The sequence below is a fragment of the Trachurus trachurus genome, assembly GCF_905171665.1.
Source record: "Trachurus trachurus genome assembly, chromosome: 21".
Taxonomy (NCBI): Eukaryota; Metazoa; Chordata; class Actinopteri; order Carangiformes; family Carangidae; genus Trachurus; species Trachurus trachurus.
Genome location: NC_139899.1, coordinates 8,324,084 through 8,343,636, shown reverse-complemented (window position 1 = coordinate 8,343,636; position 19,553 = coordinate 8,324,084). Strand labels below are relative to the sequence as shown.

The following is a 19,553-nucleotide window of genomic DNA, read 5'->3' as shown; positions in this document are numbered from 1 at the left end:
AAGAGAATTATTTTCCACACATTAGACATGCTGTTTTTGATTATGTGGAATAAAACTTGGTGTGCTCAGGCTTGGCTCTGATGCCATAAGCAAATATGAGGCAAGAGTGCCATCTACTGGAGTTACTGCATTAGAGCATAGATGCAGGCTCAGCTGTAGGCCTGTATTCAGATGTATAGTACCATCTGCTGGATTTAAAGTGAGCAGCATCATAGGGAAACTCAAGTTTTAAAAGTGTGTTGTTTTTACTGCTAAAACAGGTTTGTCTCAAACTACTGAACATTTATTAGTATTATATTGTCCCAAATAGCTAAATAACAGTGTCCTTATTTTTTAAAACAAATTTCACCTGTAGGCAGTGTACAGTAAGATATTGGAAACAGTGCAGTTTAGATCAGACAACCTCCCAAAGAGAAAACTAGCTAGTCTGCCGGTCTGTATCAGCATAGCAGAGTGGATCGCTCTGGTGGATTAGCAGCAGAAGCAAGCTGTGAACACAACATTGGCATATCGCACTTGTTGATTTTGGAAACTTGTGAGAAAACAGCTGCCCACTTACACACACAGCAGAAACAAAGCAGCGTAATTTGGAGCTGTGTTTCTTTGATGAATGTGAGTCTAATATTCATTCTCTTAGCTTGGTTTTTAGCCTTGACTTCCTCCCAGGTCAATATGGAAAGCTCCAATAGAAAAGCTCAGAGAGGCTATGTATAATGTGAAACCAGCCAATTAGCTCTTCTCTATTTGTCTCTGGTATAGAAAAATAGAAATTCATACCAATACGTTGCTCCCCTCTTGTGCAACATCCTCACTGTGATGAAGTAATGTAATGTTGTATGTTGAAGTGTTTTCAAACAATATCTCTCCGTTTTAAAGAGCCACTAAATGTGTTGCCTCCTGAGACTGTAGCTAACTTTGTAGTTGCTGAACAACTTCACTGAGATTAGCAGATAGTCACAAACCATATAAAAGTAAAATGCATTGATAATAGTGCATCTTTCAAAATAGTATGTCAAAAGAGCTCCACAAGTGAAATAATAACATAACAAATTATCCAGAAATGAAGATTTATTGATATTTTCAGTGGTTTGCAATGCTTTTTGAGATTTGATTATACCACGTGATTGAAAAAAAAAGTAGTTAAAACAAAAAGCCTTTGAGAGCAGGCTAAAATGGTAAAGATGTAGTTGTGAAATCCAGAATATAGCCATTTATAAAGTCATCATAAAAGCTTCTTCATGTGCGAAAAAAGGTCCAACCTAAGGTCGGTGAAATCGAGCCAAGACTTCTGCACGGCTAAAATTGTGTGTCAGCTAAACCCATAGTATTGTAAAGATCTAAAGCTTTGCAAAACTGTGGCAGCCATTGAAATGTTTTTAGTGATCATTACAGGCATAAAAGGTTTGGCGAGGAGTGAAGAAACTGTAAAATACTTCAAAAACGAAATCTTATAAACAGAAAAAGAAGTTGGAGCTCAATTCAGGGGCCTTGTCCTTCGAAGCAATCTTCCTTCACCACTGTTTTGTTTGTTGAGGACTCTAATTTTGTTGAATATGTATTAACACGGTGAATCTAAGGACAGGAAGGACATTTTCTTTGAGATGGGATAGGCTTGTCATGTTGCTGTGATACAGTCGTTCTTCAAAAGCAGCTTTGGACAGATGCAGCCACTGAATATGAAATGTCAGGGGTAAGTGAATACAAGAGAAATGATGTGCTCAAGCATAAGCCAGGATGCAGCTCAAGTTGCTGTTGAAGAATACCCTGCCATCTTTCTCAGTGCTGCACTTGTTTCTGAGAAGATCTAAAATGCCTGCTCTGATCTCCGGCGTGAAGGACTGGTGAAAGTGATCTTTGGCTGTCATGAAGTTCAGCAGACGTTCTCCAGTCACGCTGCTCGGATCGAAGCACTCGGTGATGTCAAAGGAATTGTGAATGATATGCTCCTCGTATTTCAGACCCAGGCTCTTCAGGCAGGCCAAGACCTCAGTTGATGAGCGGTAGTCTATGATGCCTTCAACGCACAGCTCCTTCTTGTAAGTCTTCCACAGGGCGTCCCAGCCACTGACGGCTGGATAGAATGAGTTTAAGAAGCACATTAATTACAGTAACAAAATGTTTATCTAATAAATGAGTACAGTTGTTGCCCTGGGCATGTGAAATGCAGATTGCAATTTCTTGCTGTCAATAAATAACATGTGAGGAGGCAGAAGAGCAGGCAACTATAGGTCAAACATCTGGCAATGAGCACACATTGATCATGGTTGCACATTTTCATAGTCATTTTATAAGTATTGCAATCACAAATTGCAGTGATCTGACTGAGAAATTGTTAGCAGCGATTTAAATCTTCTTACCAGTTTCAACGATGATCATAAGAGTGCCGTTGTTTTTCAGAAGACTGTGGTAGAACTTGATAGTTTCATCGAGGTTATTCACGTAGTAGATCATCTATATGAAAGAGACAAAGAGGATGTCTGACTAGTTGGTGTATTTGTTCGGCATGCTACTACACTGCTCCCAACGTGTTCCCTAAAGAATTCAAACATCAACAGTATAGTAGTGAAACAAAACTGCTTAAATAAAGTCAGACACTCCGTTTTACTCCACCTCACTTGCAGAACAACATAAAATAATACAATAATCCACAATCATGCTATCACTTCATTTTTGAACTGGATGTCCAAAAAGCACCTGAATCATGTGTATGAAGTCAAATTTCTTCACATCTCCCTTTGCTTTCACTTGTTTCTCGTAGTCCTCACTCATCATGACATGCCAAGTGAATGGGATCTTCTGAAGGTTGGAGGTCTTTGATACCAAACCTAAAAGGTGGACATATAAGGAACAGAGAGAGACAAAAGTAACATTACTGTGATCAATTCAAAACCAATACAAGGTTTAGCCACTTTTAATCTATTAGGAGCTCCACGACTAACTATACTGTTATTAGTGGTATAATCACCAATATGGAACTGAGGATAATAAAAGTTAAGAGGTTTGATTGTAGTCATGATTGGCTGGATGAATGGATTGAGTGCAGATATATGTGATGCTTTAATCCATAAAAACAAGAAAGGAGGTGAAAGTCAGGTGAAATGAGCAGAAATGTCACAGCCATCAGATGTGTTTCCATATGAATAAACAGTGGCTTCAAAAAGTGCTCAGACCTCTTCACCTTTGCACACACTAGTGTGTTATTGAATTAATAAAAAAAGAAGAAGACATATCTCATTAATGAAGTGATCAGAGTCTAAATAAAGTTCTCTAAAGTCATTATTAAATAATTAAATTACAGCATGTGGTCTTCTTGGGTGGGTCTCTAAAAGCTTTGCACATCTGGATGTGGGCAGTTTATCCTCTCAAGCATCTGTGACCTGCCATCTTCATGTCTCACCGCAGATGTTGTGCGAGGCTTAAGTGTGAGCTTTGGCTGGGCCACTCAAAGACAGAGTTATCCCAAGCCACTGAAGCATTTTCTTGGCTGCATGGCTCAGGTCATTGTCATGCTGGTGAACTGTCACCTCAGTCTCAGGTCGCTTGCACTCTGGCACAGGTTTTCTTTTAAGAACCTGTCTGCCTTTGGTTTTATCCTTCCCACAGTCCTGACGTGCCTCTGCTACCGAGAGGCAGCTCTAAATTGTATGATGCTGCCATTACATACTTAAAGCAGAAGTAAGCTGAATATTTGTGTTAATATAAGTCTTAAATAGTTATATCTTCCGACAGCAATCACTTATATAGAGTGTTTGGTCTGAAACACGGGTCTGTCAGTCACTCTGCTCTGCTGTAAGCCGAGGAGAAAACTTTCCTCGTATCCTACAACCTTTATCCAATGAGGAGAGAGAACGGCATGAAGGGGCGGTCCTCTCTGTGTGTGCAGCCAAGGGATGCGTGTGAATGTGTTGACGTAGGGACGAGGGCGGGGACTGATAACTCCATCGGCTGACAGAAAGTTAGCCAAAATGACGGATCGCTTACTTCTGCTTTAAGCAACATTACCCTCGAGGGTGTGCTTTAACGTTGTTTGAGCATGGCGGTGATGCGGTCAGGCGCAGAGGTCCGCAAGCATCACCGAAGTGCTCAAATTACGTTTAAGCACACCCTCAAGGGTAATATTGCGATTATACAACAATTACCAACAAAATAAAGCGTATAATTAAATATATATTCATGTTGATGGACATTTTGCTCTCAAATTTTAAAGTTTTTTGCGAGTGTGCTTCCCGTTTCCATGGAAATAAATGGGGTCTGACTAATAACTGAAACACAATCAGTCACGTAGACTCCTATGTAGCATAAGGGTTTTGCCTTGCCTTGCCTTGCCTTGCCTTGCCTTGCCTTGCCTTGCCTATGTAGCATGACTGACGATGGTGCCTGGTGTATACCACACATAGTGTCTGGAGCTCTGCCTAGAGACTTCTATTTTTGCTTTATCAGACATGACAATCTCTTTCCTCATGCTCTCAGAGTCCTTAAATGCCATCTAGCAAACTCTAAGCAGGCAGTTATATGCCTTTCACTGGCTTCTATGTTGCTCTATAATAAAGTCCTGAAAGAATCAGAGTACTTGAAATGGTCAACCTTCTGGTAGGATTTTCAATTTTTTGTCATTAAGTTCATGGTTACCTCCCTGACCAAGGGAGTTCCTGCTTTCGCCTTTACTGAGGCTGCTATGCTCTTGCAAACCCTCAAAGCTTAGATGGTTTTATACCCATAATGTGAACAACAGATCTCCACAGTTTATCACAGATATTTACATAGAGTTCTTTCTTTGAGACCATATACAGAATATACAAAGGATTATGCCTCTCTATGTCCAATCAATTCAGTCTACACAGGTGGACTTCAGTCATGGTTGAGACACAGATTGAAAAAAATAAAAGCAATCAGGGACTGGGGAAACTGACCGTAGCAAAGTAAATGGATACTGATTTTCAATACATTTGCAAAAATGTCTAGAAACACATTATCAATTTTTCATTATGAGTTACTGATTGTTAATTGATGAAAGAAAAAAAGGGCTGTTTCATCAATGTAATAATAAAATAATAATAATACATTTTATTTGTAAAATAATGAAATCTTCAACACAAGAAAGTTTGCAAACAGTACAGGTCAGAAAACTTTCTGATGTCACTGTTGATCAGAGCAGACTGTTGCTCCTTTTAATGCAGTCCACAGGCAGTGTGTACAAAGCCTTGCTGGAAATGCAGGAGTTCAGTAGATTTTACAATTACCAAAAATGTCCAGTCTTACTCTCATCAGCTGTGTTTCAACAGAAGACCCTTTTGAAAACCTTGCAAAAACGTATGCTAAGGAACAAAGGTTAGAAAAGTAAGAAAAAACGCAAATGGTGTTTTGAATTGTTGATACCTTTGAAGTTATCTGAGAGCTGAGCGCTGCCTTCCACAATGTCAGCGGTGATAGGAAGAGCAGGGAATGTAGACTGCAGCACAGAGAGCATCTGGACATCCACCTCCCCTGAAATAAAGCAGGAAATCTTTAGATTTTCAAATCCCATGGTCGACACTGCTGCTTCAATGTGAAAACAATCATCAACAACATGTCTTTGAAATGAATACTTAAAACATTTCTGAAACAATCAAAACTAATGAAAAGGTCCACATATCAAATACATTCATCATATTTGCTAGAGTGCATGTTAGCGCAACATTTGCTCATTGACCTCTATAGGACTCTTGATAAGCATGCTGATTAGCGGCACTTTAGATTTAAAGACCAAATTACCACAACACATGTTCACAAAACTAGGATCAGTTGTTGTTTTCCATCACGTTACCTCCACCACTGCCAACTCCAAGGATATCCAGGCTGCTTTTACCTGCTCCAATTCTATGTAAACACATCAAAAGAAAAACAAATAAAAATAAATGAACAGTATAAATGATGAGATTAAAAACTTTGAATTTTTCTGCAATGTAAAATATAAGTTTCAGTCAGTTTGTTCAATGTAAAAAATGGCAAATAATTTGAATATATTTGGACACTGTCCCTGATATTTCTTCATACATGTGTTTGCAGTAATTTCATGTGCAAATTATGTTTATTATTAACAAATATGTATCTACTGTATGGTAAAACAAACTACAATTATAGACTACATAGAAAGCATATAGGAATTTACTAAGACTTACAGTGCATGCTGCATGCAGATGTACTGAAGTACAAGAATTACTAAGAATAGACTGTGCATTCATTGTATTTACAGCTACTGTGTTTATGTAAATTTAAAAAACTCAGTTTGATGAAGATTTAACAATTACTATAAAATATAAACGTGTTCATGCAAAAGTAGAAAACCATATTGCACATGGCCATGCCATCAGCCAGTGTGTTAAAAGGGTTATTTTCATATGGAAAATTGGCGCACTGAGAAAAAGTAGACTTTAGACCAACAGAAATGGCATCAGATTGTGTTAGCAACACCGCAAGCTTTGTGTCGGCATGAAACCACTGGCAATTTCATCTTCCTTTGAAAAGACATTCTCTGTTGAGAGAAGTCATTAACAGAGACCTCAGATAATAAGCTAAATGATCCATTCCTTCACAAGGCACAAAGAGACAGATAGAAGGCATATAACCTTTCTGCTGGGAGTAGAGAAAAAAAGTAAAAAAATATGATAAAAGCAAGAGCAGTGCAGCTCTCCAACCTCTTTTGTTGTACCTTTTAAATTCTCCTGGCAGGATGCTATGAACACACTGGAGAATGGCCTTGTGTTCTCCTGACTTTTCTAGGTAGAACTGAAAGCTTTGGACTGTACTGCCCTCATAACACGTCTGCTTTGCCTCTGCAGCCATGGCCGAACCCTGCAATGCAACACACAGCATAGATCAAATCAACAGCATAGTGAAATATTGCATTTTAAAAAGCTGCCTACAAAGTGCTGCAATGTTTGTAATAGCTGCTGAGCTGAACTTAGATCACTTAAGTGAGCACCAATTGAAGGCTATTGTAAGTATTTAACAATTACCTTGAATGTATGGAAGGAAGCACACTGAGTCGATTGCTCTCCCACTCTTTCAAGTTGCAGAGCTACAGCACTCTCCCCTCCCACATAGGTTGGCTCCTTCCCAAGGTGTTGTGTAACCCTTGAACGATGAACTTTGGCTCAGCCAGCTGCAGCTGTGCTCATCTCATGAAAAATACTAGATCAACCTTCTTCTTTACATATCAGGGTGGACATTTTCAGGAGGGAATGTATTTCAATGAGCTGCTGGATTTGAATCCACTGGCATTTGGCTGTCACACAGTTTAGATTAAATTAAGCAAGTCAGCTCCAATCAGAAACAGCTATATCATGGGCAGTTCTTCTGCACATAGAAGTATTGTCATTAGTCAGCTAGCAGCTGACACATTCCTTTTTAAATGTAACTGTGAAATGCTTCTTAATCTGGCTCAGATCATGTCACAACGTTATTTAATTCTTGGAAGCAGTGACAGTGTCTATATCCTGCCAGATAAAGACAGCAACAACACAATACCTCTCTGCAATCATAACACGTTCATGCAGAATGTACAGTGGTCACCCACCTTCCCTTAGAAAGGGGAAGTTGACAGATCTGGGTTTCAGCTCTATTGCATGTTGTCAGTGTGATGCAGGCAAACACCACCTTTAAAGAAAACTGAGTTAACTGCTGCAGCCACAGATAATACTATTTTTTTTGTAGACGTGTGTAGTTGTATTTGATGTGTGTGCGTGTGTGTGTGTGTGCGTAGTAGTTTTGATATTGGACTTCATCCCAGATCTGGATCCTGTACTGTGTGCCCATTTCTGCATTTTACAGTTCAGTTACAGATGCTGCCCTCAGGGTGGCACCAACACCTCAACTATATCAAAAGTAATTGTTCTGGGTGAAGACAGAGACGGGGAGCAGCTGCTGCCATTGAGCTTGTGTTCGTCCAACCAGTCAAATCCTGACCAGTGACCACATTCCTAATGTGGTCCCATATTACAGACTCCCTGTATATTGCATGAATCAGTATGTACATACCACTGCCACTGGTAACATATTGTACTGGACTAATTGGTTTATACATTCTCACAGGAGTGTCCATCTTATCTAAAATTAAGTGTTTAGTCTCCATGGAAAACATTAAAAGCTCAATTTAACATTTATTTTTATATTTCCAAAGTAATTTGATCCAATGAGAGCTGCAGTGCAGTGGGGTTGGCAGCACAGCCTGCCAACTGCAGCCCATTAAAATTATATGACGCCAGAACCTGAAGCTGATTACAGCTCTTATACTTCTTGGGTAATTTGTGACAATGACACGAACTGTGAAAAAAAATGATGGTCCCATAAGTATGGAAAATTTAATAATTAACAATTAAGCTATTTTCAACTTGAACAAGCACATAAGGTTCTATACAAATAATAATTAATACACTATCAACCAAAAATAAGTGCTATAAAAGAAGGTATTGGACACATATGATAAAAGGTTGTTAGTTATATACAGTTTAATTCTGAAAAGTCAAGCCATTTAAAATCAACATTTTTGAATACCAAAACTACAGAATTCACATTCAACCAGGACAGACTAATAAGTGTTAGAGGGATAGGTTTGAAGATGAAATTACATTTATTGTGCACAAAAATAAACTTTGGAGACCCCAGTTGACCAGCTAAGTGAATGGATCTAGGCATGAGAAGCTAAGATATTCCCCCTGGACCTAGACACTGGTGAAACTTCAAGTTCTTGGTTGAAGATCCAGATGAAGATGGTCGGTAACTCGATGCAGGTGGTGAAGGGGTGGAGGTGGGCTGAGAGTTTTGCTGAAACGACAGCTGTGATGACAGCAGAGAAAGAGAGCGTTTTTAAATTTGACAGCTAATGACTGATTGGATAAATTAGGAGAAGAAAGGTGCAGCGAGAGGATAGCGGGAAAACTGAGGAGGCTTGGAAGTGGGCTTAAAGAGATAGTCTTCCTGCCTCAACTTTCGTTTAGCTCCATTTCACTACACTGATTAACTGCTTTAGGGGAGCTGATCCATGACTATCACTCCCAGATTGTTGTTGAAGATAACTTTGCCGTTGGACTCCACACTACAGTCTGGGTGTCGAAGTAACCCCATGACGCCAGCCTTCAGCTCGGGTGAGGCCGTCTTGCTGAAGTCCAGCACCTCGGTGAGAAAATCCAGCAACAGCTCTCCCTTCTCATCGCCCTCAGTGAAACACTCGGTGATGTCCAGTTGAGATGGCAGCTCGAAGCTCTGGTAACTCACTCCCTTGGAGTCCAGGAAGCTTTTGATGTCTCCAGTGGTCACACACTGACTTATTTCTGTGTTGCAAAGCTGCTCCCTGTATGTCCGCCACAGCTTTCCCCAACCACTCTCCCCTAGAACAGATGACATGAACACATGAGCAAGGCTTTGTTCAGACATGGCATTACATCTGATCACAAGTGGTTCTCTGCGTAGGTGGGTATTGTCATCAGATCTCAGTTCCCTGCTTAATATGTAAATGAACAGGTATGTGTTGTTGTTTTCAGCCAACAAACAAACAGGAGCATTGTCTCATCTATTTGAAATAGAAAAATATTTCGGGTTCATACTGAAACTGCAGTGGAACATATTTTCATTTAAACTGCTAAATAAGTGTGCCTGGATCTTGAATGCATCTTGAATGCATACACACTTGCAATCAAAATTTACACTGAGAGGACCAGGCAAAGGTTTGGAGCTAAATGCTTACATCAGCATGCTAACATGCAGGTAAAGCTCACAGCACTCCTAGTTTTGTCAGCTTGTCTAACTCTTGATAATTACCATTCAATAGATGCTTTAATATTAACTGAGTGAGTCTAGAACAAAGGTCATGGGGTCACAGATATCAGAAAGAGGTTTAATATGTGTTTGTTTTAGTGGTAACTTAAACTGAGATACAATGTTAGTGGTTTTACTATATATAGCAAAGAGTACAATAACTACAAACAGCATAACTAAGCATAACCCACCAGAAGGAAGGAAAAAGATCAAACGTCTCCATAGAAGATTCAATCTACTTACCAGAGACGAGGATGATCAGAAGTTTCCCATTCTTGTTGAGGAGGCTTTGGAAGAACCTGATGGTAGCTTCAGGATCCTTCACATAGTACAGCATCTGTCGATTTCACCACAGATAATGAGCTAGTAAGTGGCTTCATGGAGCAACTAATTATACTGCTATGCTAGACAGATGTTCTAATGGGATTAATTGCTGTGGAGCGCCACCAAATGAATATGACCTAGATGTGTCAAAAACACAGAGCCACTGTGTCGCCAGCACCAACCTGTATCATGTGGATGAAGTCAGCTTTCTTTGTCATCTTCTTCTCTTTCCAGTGCTCCTCAAACTCAGAGGCAGTCATCTTGTTCCAGTTAAATTTGATGTAATCTAAACCTGGTTTCTGTGACACCAAAACTGTAGATGGGGAACATATGGTTGGTGTAGATCAAGATCACATACAAAGCTCACAGTGCTGCTTTGTGTAAGTTCACACCAGTATATGTATCACATTTTGGTAAAGTACAAAATAATGATCTAACTTTAAAAAGTAGCTGAATTATACAGTAAATTTAACACAGGAATGCAGATGAATAGGATTTTAATGCCTGCACTGACTTTTTCATTTAAGCCATAACATCTTCAACTGACAGTTGTCACATCATAAGTTACCTCAGTGTATGTGTTTTCCCCCCTGCTATTAAGTTTCTAATGAAGAGCAATACATTGAGAAACAACTGAAACGCACTAAAATTTCAAATGTTACGCTCTTCAAATTGTCGATATAGCTTCAACTGCTGCATATGCTCAAAGTTTTGATGAATATGAGTTTTGGAAATTTATGGCTTCTCTCTGAAAAAACACTGTTTCAGCCTATAGCTATTTTGTGGAACCATTTATTGTGTGACTAATGGTCCACACAAAAACAGAAGCAGTATTCATAGCAGCAGAAAAGTGAGACAAGAGTATAACAGATTTCTACAGAGACATTTCTCAATACATCTGAGATATTATACACCTGATTAACTGTATCCTGTCTGGACGAGAATGAATGTGTTGAGTCATAACCTCCAAGAAACACCAACTTGCTTCACAACATTCCTTTGAAAACACTAATTCTCCAAAATATGTCTCACCAGCTTCTAGGACAAAGAAGCCATCTACAGAAAGTCAAACAGACAACCAGAGAGAAGTGGTGTGGTGCAAGAAAATAATGAACTTTCAGCGCATCAATTATTGACGTACAAGCCCATAAGTATGTGAGAAACAGAGTATGTGAATCTACTGTTTGGATGGCAGCTCTGATAGGGATTCAGAGTTTTACTCTTCAGGAGGGTTGATTATCATTGACAAAAGGGCTTAAGTCTAAAACTGGTTGTTCCACCCAATACATGTATAACTTTATTACTAATGCATCATCCAGTGTTGTACTTTTACTACACAAACGTACACATCCTTCAAGAGGAGAAATGTCTGTGGTGTCTGCATCTGTCCACATACAGCATATAAGTGGGGCCTTTGTGTGAAAGCCAAAGGCTGCTTTAAAACGTTTTTCAGCATTAAAAAAATACAATAAAATGTGGGGAGCCACATTTTCTGCTGTACTTAACAGGGTATGTGACTATACGGATGTCGTACAGTATAAAGCTGTGATGCGTATGTGGCAGTAGTACCTTTGTAGTTATGCAGCTGCTGGCCGCTTGGCTCCACCACCTCGTTATCCACAGTCACCCCAGGGTGCTTCATACGGAGCTCGGAGAGCATCTCTAGGTCAATCTCACCTACAGGAAGCAATTGCTTTTATTTTTTAAAAACCATCAATTTATTACAAATAAATAAAAAAGGAAACTAATAAAGACTTCTACATTCAGTTTGCCCAGCAGATCAGCAAAATGCTCCAGTGAAAGTGATGATGCAGACTTAAGCAGGAAATGACAAATAGCACTTGACAGTTTGGCAAATGATGCATTTTATGTTGAAATACTAGGAAAGCAAATTATTACTGTGATATTCTTTTCAAGATCATTTAGCCAAAGGAAGATGAACTTTTTCTAGGTTGTCGTGAAGCAGACAAGTTGCCAGGTATAAAAGAGTAAATTTAAGCCAAGAAGGCAATATGGACAGATGTTGAATCTGTCTGATTAGATTGAATAATACCATGCGGAGGAGTTTGGAGCCATTTGATTTTACAGTCCATTAGAGAATGTCTAACATCACTCCATTATGATACTGATATGACAGCTCAGGTAAATGGACAGGATTGGCTTTGACATAGGGGAAGTGTAACAGCACTCATGGGCGAGTAGTGGGTTTGCTCAGAAGAAAATTAACCTTGATGTGTCATGAGTGTTGGAAACAATGTGCAATAAAGCTACAGACTGTTGAGGTCACTTTGTCTGAGACTGAGGTTAAAGATTAATCTGACAACTGCAAAAATGCATACAAACCCTTGACAGCGATAATAAGGGTAAAGGTTTTTATTGCTGCGGCCATAAAAGAACCGGAGCTGTTAGACCAGTCTGATTCACTGATTCAACAGCGCCTCTTCACCTTAGCTGTCCGCTATGGAGGACGCTCATCTATTTACTGTGTCACACAACATGAGATAAATCCAGCAGCTCTTACCAGCTCCACTTCCAACCCCAATCACATTTAGATGGGACTTCCCATCTCCAATGCTGAGGAGAGAGCAGAGAACACGTTGAGTCTTCAGAACAGTCAAGTCTTGAAATTCACATCCAGCAACCTGCCAAATGTGGGTCACATTTCTGGGCTTGTAACTGTCACTTCCTCCTGACACTTTGGTACGTGAGGTGTCCTGATCTTGTGTCTGCAGCATCTCCGAATGCTGATACTTTGATTGTTGCCGCAGCATGTTCTGTCACTCACCGTCTGATTTTAATAACACTATTACACTTTTTAATTTACGCGAGTCATATCTCTCTAGATTTCTCTCTGATGTGTTCGAGGACAGTCTGACGGAGCAGAGATCCTGGTTCTCTGCTGCGTGACATTCACCTCCAACAGATTTCATAAACATAGAAAATAAATGCGCGGGAAGAGATAAACAGTCATTAGTTGTCATTCACAGTCACACACTGGTTCAGCTGGTTAATATATGTACATTTGTGCAGGCATTTATTTGCTTTTGTGGGTCAGATGGTAACAGTATTCTGTTTTGAGAATGAGTTCAGTCCTAAACAAGTGGAGCTGTGGACTGATCTCAGCAGTGATAATTAGGACGCTTGTTGTTTTGGTTTGGTTTTTTTGCATGGGTAATGTCACTCGATTCTTTGTCTTCACTGTTGAGCACAATAATAAAAAAATATATAGTGATATTAAAAAAGTCCACTGTGATACCTGTAGACCTTTCATTTGAATTTGGGTCATAGACCATTCTCTTTGAAGTTTGCATGTTTTTGATAGTTGACAGCTAAAGGCTAATGAGGCAGAAACTTACGCTGTGGATCCACAAGTTTCACAAAGGTCTCTTTTGAAATAACAAGAGGTGGTGTATGAGGACAAGCCTCCTTAGTATTAATCAGTGAATCCTCTCACAGACACTATCACATTATTTGTCATGTTAAGTCACATTTTGCCTTCATTTATTCCTCATATTCAGTCATACTGCACCAACACCAGTTCCATGCCACACACAGACATCCCCACCCTCCCCTGCAGACAATTTCCTGTCTTATGAAAACTGAGTAAATAAGCAACCACCAGTTACATGATATGGTCTCCTTTACTTTGGCAACATACTGAGATTAACAATTAATTTGTCAGCCTATTAGTGCATTGTTTCTTTTGTACTTTATTTTGTTAGTACTGGTCTCCAAATACTTAAATAAAATGCTTTCGCTTAACTAATATCAGTCGTTGGACTGGCCCATTTCTAATCCTTAGAAATATAATGTTGTTGAATATAGGGTGAATATATATAGTGTGAAGGAAGGGCTGCACCGGTTTTGCTATACTTTTTCTGTACTGGTTAATCAGGTTTCTGATATTGCTGCAGCATGTTGAGAACTCCACTGCTATACAGTATATTATTTCAAATGCTATTAACTATGTTTTACATATTCAGGGCCTTCTGTGTTTCATGTTCATGTATGGTGTGGCTACAAGAATTCACACAACCACACAATTCACTCATTATCCAGTGTGTGTGTGTGTGTGTTTGTGTTTGTGTGTCCATGAGTGTGTGTTGTACCTGGCTAGTATATCTGGCAGCTTATTGTGGATGAAGTCCTGCATACACTGATGCTCAGAGGAGCGCTCCAGAAAAAGCTGGAAGGATTTCTGGTACCTGCTATCATCATTCACCAGACTCATCATGGCACCTAGTCTGACAGATACAGAAAACATTTCATAAATCAATAAATAAAAGGAAACAGCGAATGGCCCATTTCTAGTCACATCTAAGTTGGTCAGAAACACTTGTTTCCATCCCAAACTCGGTGACTATCCTCCATCTATTAAGTCCACCATCTGTTTAGTAGGCTATTGTACAGCATGAATCGACTGATTTACAGTACAAAATCGAGTATTTTGGATATTACTGAACAGTTGATTTCGCAACTCACTGTTACAAAGCCAGTTACACCCTTTACAGTCTATGGTTACACCCCCCAACCGCCCACGCTCCCCTCAACCCCACCCACCTTTTCCTGAACAGTGAAAGGCGAATATCAATCAAGCTCAGCTCCTAAACCAATGTAAACTGAACACCCACGGACGGTGGAAGATGATCGTGCCTCTACTCGCTGCGTGTCAAACACAGTGTTTACTGGAGGAGGCTGCGAGAGAGACACGTCTTTATCTAGCGGCAGCGGCGGCGGCGAAAGCAGGATCAGATCAGCCCCAGCCCCGTGCAGCGACGTGCCGCGCCGCGCACAGCTGATCAGGCGCCTGTCTGACTGTAACGTCCACGGCGCACGTGCTGTGAAAAAGCTGCAGACAGATCGAGACAAAAGGCGACACATATTTCTACTTACTGTGCGTGCAGCAGAGAGAGCGTCCACAGAGACTCGCGGGCTGGAGGAAAACCCGCCCACTAGAGTGACAGCTCCCTCTTAAGGAGGGTCAAAGGTGGCAGACGAAATCCCCAAAGAAAAATCAGTCCGATCATCAAACACCACATATACAAGTGAAGTGAAACATTTGACACATAACACGTTATATAACAAACTTCATATAGATATAAACTAAGGATTTTTCTAAGGGACTGCCAAGGCAATTTAAATAAACTAACACTGATAAGGAAGAGTTTGTAGCTGTCTGTTCTTGTAGTTAGTCAATTTGTGATTAAAAGTATGTCTCAGTCTGTTTTGATTATGAGCTGAGCTTTTATGTGATATACAGTAGAGAGACTTGTGCAGAGCCAGCAGGACCAGGGGATTGAAAGACCATAATCTACATTTCCATTTATCTAACATTTGTATGAAAGTCAACTTGCTTGCTTGACGTGGTCAAAGATATTGTTTATCAGCCCTGCAGTTCACCATTGCTGCACAAACCAAGTGGAACTCTGATAAGAATAAAATCAGACACATTAGTTACTGTGTTTAGATCATTTTATATAATATGTGGAGATATGTGCCAGAAAAGATCTGTCATTCAGTGAGTTTAACACATGTTGGCAAATTTTCATAAAGTCAGCAGGAATGTGAGGTGTTAAAAGGATAGTTCACCCAAAATTCAAATTATCTACTCACCCTCATGTCGACTAAGGGCTGGGAGAATTTTCGGAGTTATCCATGCCTTCTCGGAGTTACAGGGGGTCTCGGCATAGTAGTGTATGTCCATATAACAGTTGCAAATGGATACCGCTTTTCGCCGGCGTCAGTAATCACACTGATGGCGGCGCAAAGATTTGGACGGACCAGGAAGAGGAGCTTCCGCTACAAACAAGCTTGAAATATAGACTTATTTAATTTTTTTCAGAACAATTTCGCATTTCGGGGCTTCAATACAAGACAGACATTACACACGAGCAGCATGGAGGTATTTGGATGTTTTTTGGTGTGTCTTTTTGTTACGAAGACAGTTGGTATCCATTAGCAACCGTTATATGGACATGCAATGCTACACCGAGACCCCCTGTAACTCAGAGAAGCCACGGATAACTCTGAAACTTCTCCCAGCCCTCAGTCAACATGAGGGTGAGTAGATAATGAGTGCAATTTGAATTTTGGGTGAACTATCCCTTTAAAGGACTTCTACAGCTGACATGCTTCTAGCATTAGGATATTTGATATTATCAATACTGTAAAAAAAATATATTCAAAGGAAATGTCTGTGCCAACCAGTTTTTGTTATAATGTCGGTCGCATAGACAGGAACTAGCCCAAATTAGATTGTAATTAGGCCACATACCCCATGTGAGGAGATGTTAATCCAGAGAGACAATCCTGAGGAAAGTGGTGAGTCAGATATGAATTGGTAGCTGTATTGTTTAGACCAAAATCAAAGCCAGACACAATTTTAAAACATTTTTCATGGACTACAGTGAAACCTTAAGGCAGGTGATGCTCCCTGACTTGGTCACATGTTTTTATCACAACAAATTGTCAAATATTTTACACTTCCTCTGTGTTAGAAGTTTATTTGAAGTGTTGATGTTCATAGGTAGATATGTTTTCAGTTTCAAGAACCAAAAACCATCTCATTGTAGTTTCCTCATCTCCTCTTAGGCTTCTCTCTTGGCAGCTTGGTGGGGAGCCAATGAGAGCAGAGGATCTGCACCTCATACATCAGATGATTAGCCGGTTAATTAGAACAAGTGACAGTACCGCACCTTGTCAGACCCTGTTGGTCAATTGGAAGGCAGACAAACTCTAACTCGGTCTGAATTGCATGATTTTAGCAAAAGCACAGGAGCTTTATCAAATAAGGGCGATCCATCACTCTCCTATCCTGACCAGTAATTTACCACAGTTAACTTGCACCAAAAGTATCATGGAAACACATTAACACTGTGGTGTTCTTTAATAATATAACAACTTCCTAGACAGGTGCTGTGTTTATTTTTGAAACTAAACTACTTGTCAATGATTATTATGTTTCCTTGACGCTGATCCTAGAGAATCCATACTAATAATTTAGAGAGTATACTGAACTATTAAACAGCTTAATAAAAAGACTGCAGGGAGAATATGAGCTGTACTAGATACCTAACCTTATTACACCAGTTGGCCAGGCTGAAGTCCAAGGTCCTCTATTGATTACATGAGCTTGCACTTATCCACCCGCTCTCTTCGTACCACCTCTCTACCCACAGATCCCAATGTGTTGATCTTGATATGATCAAGAAAATTGAACCTAAAAGCAAAAGGATAAAGTCAGAGGGTGGAAAAGCATTTTTCTACCAAGCTCACAACTCAGTCTTGCAACCGATGAAGCAGAACCCCAGTCTGACTAATTCACTGCCAGATATTCATCATTCTTATCAAAGTAAACAACTCTCTGTTCCTCCATCTCTCTCTATCTCCCTTTCAAACACAAACACACACTACCATTGCTATGCATATAGGACACAGCGGCCTAAGAGTGTTACTTTGTGTGATTATATAATACTTTCTTCATATTCAGCAAAAGTCTGCAGTCATGCTCATGGCTCTGTGAGGCTGTACTTAGGCACAGTGGTTCAGCTAAACGATGCTAATGCACTCACAATGGCTTAATATCTTAATAATGTTGATGTGAGTTGAATCGTTAGGTATATTGTTTGCCATGTTCACCATCTTGCTTTAATGGGTTTGCACATTAACATTTGCAAATTAACACTTAACACAAAGTGGAGCTGAGGCTGTGGGAAATGTTATTAGTTTTGCACATATGAAGTCAAGTTGAAATTTCACCTGATGTTTGTGCTAAACAAAGAGCTAGAGGAGAACCAGGCTGATTCCAGTTCATCCGAAGGGGAACATGAATGTTTAGAAAGCGCATGCTTGCAAGTTAAGTCAAAACTCTGCTGCTAGTGGCACTAAGACAGTTCTTAACCTTTCTTTGCATCATTGCATTTCTGCATTTATGGGGACCCTCCATCTTTAAACCTTGAACAATGAAACACCAAACATATTTTCTTATGCAGTTAAATAGTAGAGCCAAAAGGCATCTGCACTTGCTGTTTGGTCCTCAAGACATTTCATCAGTCATCAAAGAGGTTTCCTCAGTTCTGTTGATTAGCACAGACTGAAGGAGAGATCCGGGCATTCAGAGCTTTATGTGTCATGATATTATGGAGCATCAAACAGTGTGCAGCTGTGATTTCTGATTCGATTCCAGCTGGGGTCTTCTGTCAAGCAGCTTCCTCCTCTATCTTCCTGTTGCACTCTTCACCTCGCAAATGGCTGTATGACGAGGTCTAAACTCCATAAACACAAACATAAAAATCAGAGAAGAATCTTTGTGGAAAATACAGTGACAGGTTTATTTTCATCACTCTGCTGGAGCGCAAACAAGCAGATGATAAATTAGTAATAAATGATAATAAACGTGACTTTAAAAGGCCATGTATTAGTCCTAGAAATATTCATTAAGCTCTCATCCTGCTCTGCCAAACTGCAGCACACTGCGTTTTATGAGAATGATCCAGCTTGCCTGTAATGAATGAATCCTGATTAAAACTAGGCTCTGCCATTGTCAAGCTGTTCACACATCTTCATTGAAACCTGCAAATATGTCTTGAGAGCTACTAAAATGAGATGAATTGGACATGACAAGATCAGCCCACGTCTATGCCACAGATCAGATGGCCATGACACAAGCATTTGAATTCAACCCTCTCTTAAACAAAAGTGACAGTCTTAAATAAATGAATTAGAGGAGACAAAAGATTTAAATACTGTTTCCCTCACAACCTGCGAGCATCATGGGATTATCAGACTGAGAATCTGACTGGAGGGCAAGATGAATCTTATCAGCTCTTCATCTATTCTGGGCTCTGCCTGGGAGCCTGTATCAGTAATTATAATTTATCAGGACTCCAGAGAGAAGGAGCCGATGAAGATCACGGCAAGACCCGAGCATCTCTCTCAAAAACATTCCACTCTGTGCAACAAAGACAAAAGTATGCAGTGTTTTATTCTCACATTGTTTCACAATTTATTTGCATTTTTGTCCAGCTCTCCATGTACACACAATAGTAACACAAATAGCATGGTACTGTAAACAATGAATGAACATATTTTTAAATTGTTTGGGACATAACCCAATAGTGTTCTCTCATCAGGTCAGATGATGTTTTTTTCTTGTTTTATAAAATTAAATGTGACCAAATAATTGCTTAATTAGTTTGTGTCATTTTAAAATTTAAAACCATCGAACAGTTTGGTCGTCACATTTACCACATGTCCCCTCATTGGCCAAATATTAGAAACACTGCCTAAAAGAAACTACTCTAACATGTTTGGCAACTGGTAAAACAGAATCTTTGCAAGGCCACTTGGAGCACTTTCTGCCAAAATGGATCAAGCATGCCTACATACACTCAGCTGTTCACAGCATGTAACAACTGTATTTGCACAACCATTAAGAT

At 39.8% G+C, this 19,553-nt stretch overlaps 2 protein-coding genes across 5 annotated transcripts; both read right to left on the bottom strand.

Moving 5' to 3' along the window:
- Positions 1 to 1,050: 1,050 nt before the first annotated feature.
- LOC311005001 (histamine N-methyltransferase-like) lies at positions 1,051 to 7,107 on the bottom strand. The gene is made up of 7 exons (XM_083997268.1): positions 6,996 to 7,107; positions 6,689 to 6,831; positions 5,804 to 5,856; positions 5,377 to 5,484; positions 2,695 to 2,825; positions 2,358 to 2,451; positions 1,051 to 2,071 (listed from the first exon to the last, which is right to left on the bottom strand). The coding sequence occupies exons 2-7, from the start codon at positions 6,820 to 6,822 to the stop codon at positions 1,719 to 1,721; spliced, it is 873 nt and encodes a 290-aa protein (XP_083853394.1). The 5' UTR covers positions 6,823 to 6,831; positions 6,996 to 7,107; the 3' UTR covers positions 1,051 to 1,718.
- Positions 7,108 to 8,716: 1,609 nt separating this feature from the next.
- On the bottom strand, positions 8,717 to 15,080 carry LOC311004301 (histamine N-methyltransferase-like). Of its 4 annotated transcripts, none has more exons than XM_083996291.1 (7): positions 15,010 to 15,080; positions 14,226 to 14,360; positions 12,638 to 12,690; positions 11,686 to 11,793; positions 10,299 to 10,429; positions 10,036 to 10,129; positions 8,717 to 9,365 (listed from the first exon to the last, which is right to left on the bottom strand). In XM_083996291.1, exons 2-7 carry the CDS (start codon positions 14,348 to 14,350, stop codon positions 9,004 to 9,006), a joined length of 873 nt encoding a protein of 290 aa, XP_083852417.1. In that variant the 5' UTR covers positions 14,351 to 14,360; positions 15,010 to 15,080; the 3' UTR covers positions 8,717 to 9,003. The 4 variants fall into 4 exon arrangements, with proteins under 4 accessions (XP_083852417.1, XP_083852420.1, XP_083852418.1 ...); XM_083996294.1 differs by having other exon boundaries at positions 14,226 to 14,355; positions 15,010 to 15,027; XM_083996292.1 differs by lacking the exon at positions 15,010 to 15,080 and adding an exon at positions 14,677 to 14,996.
- Positions 15,081 to 19,553: the final 4,473 nt, after the last annotated feature.

Coding starts and splice junctions, on each gene's coding strand:
- LOC311005001 (XM_083997268.1), bottom strand. CDS start 6,822: ATGGCTGCAGAGGCAAAGCAGACGTGTTATGAGGGCAGTACAGTCCAA. Junction 5,485..5,803: donor TGGAGTTGGCAGTGGTGGAG/GTAACGTGATGG, acceptor GCTTTATTTCAG/GGGAGGTGGATGTCCAGATG. Junction 2,826..5,376: donor GCTCTCAGATAACTTCAAAG/GTATCAACAATT, acceptor TCCACCTTTTAG/GTTTGGTATCAAAGACCTCC.
- LOC311004301 (XM_083996291.1), bottom strand. CDS start 14,350: ATGATGAGTCTGGTGAATGATGATAGCAGGTACCAGAAATCCTTCCAG. Junction 12,691..14,225: donor CTGCCAGATATACTAGCCAG/GTACAACACACA, acceptor CTCTCTCCTCAG/CATTGGAGATGGGAAGTCCC. Junction 10,130..10,298: donor ACTTCATCCACATGATACAG/GTTGGTGCTGGC, acceptor TGAAATCGACAG/ATGCTGTACTATGTGAAGGA.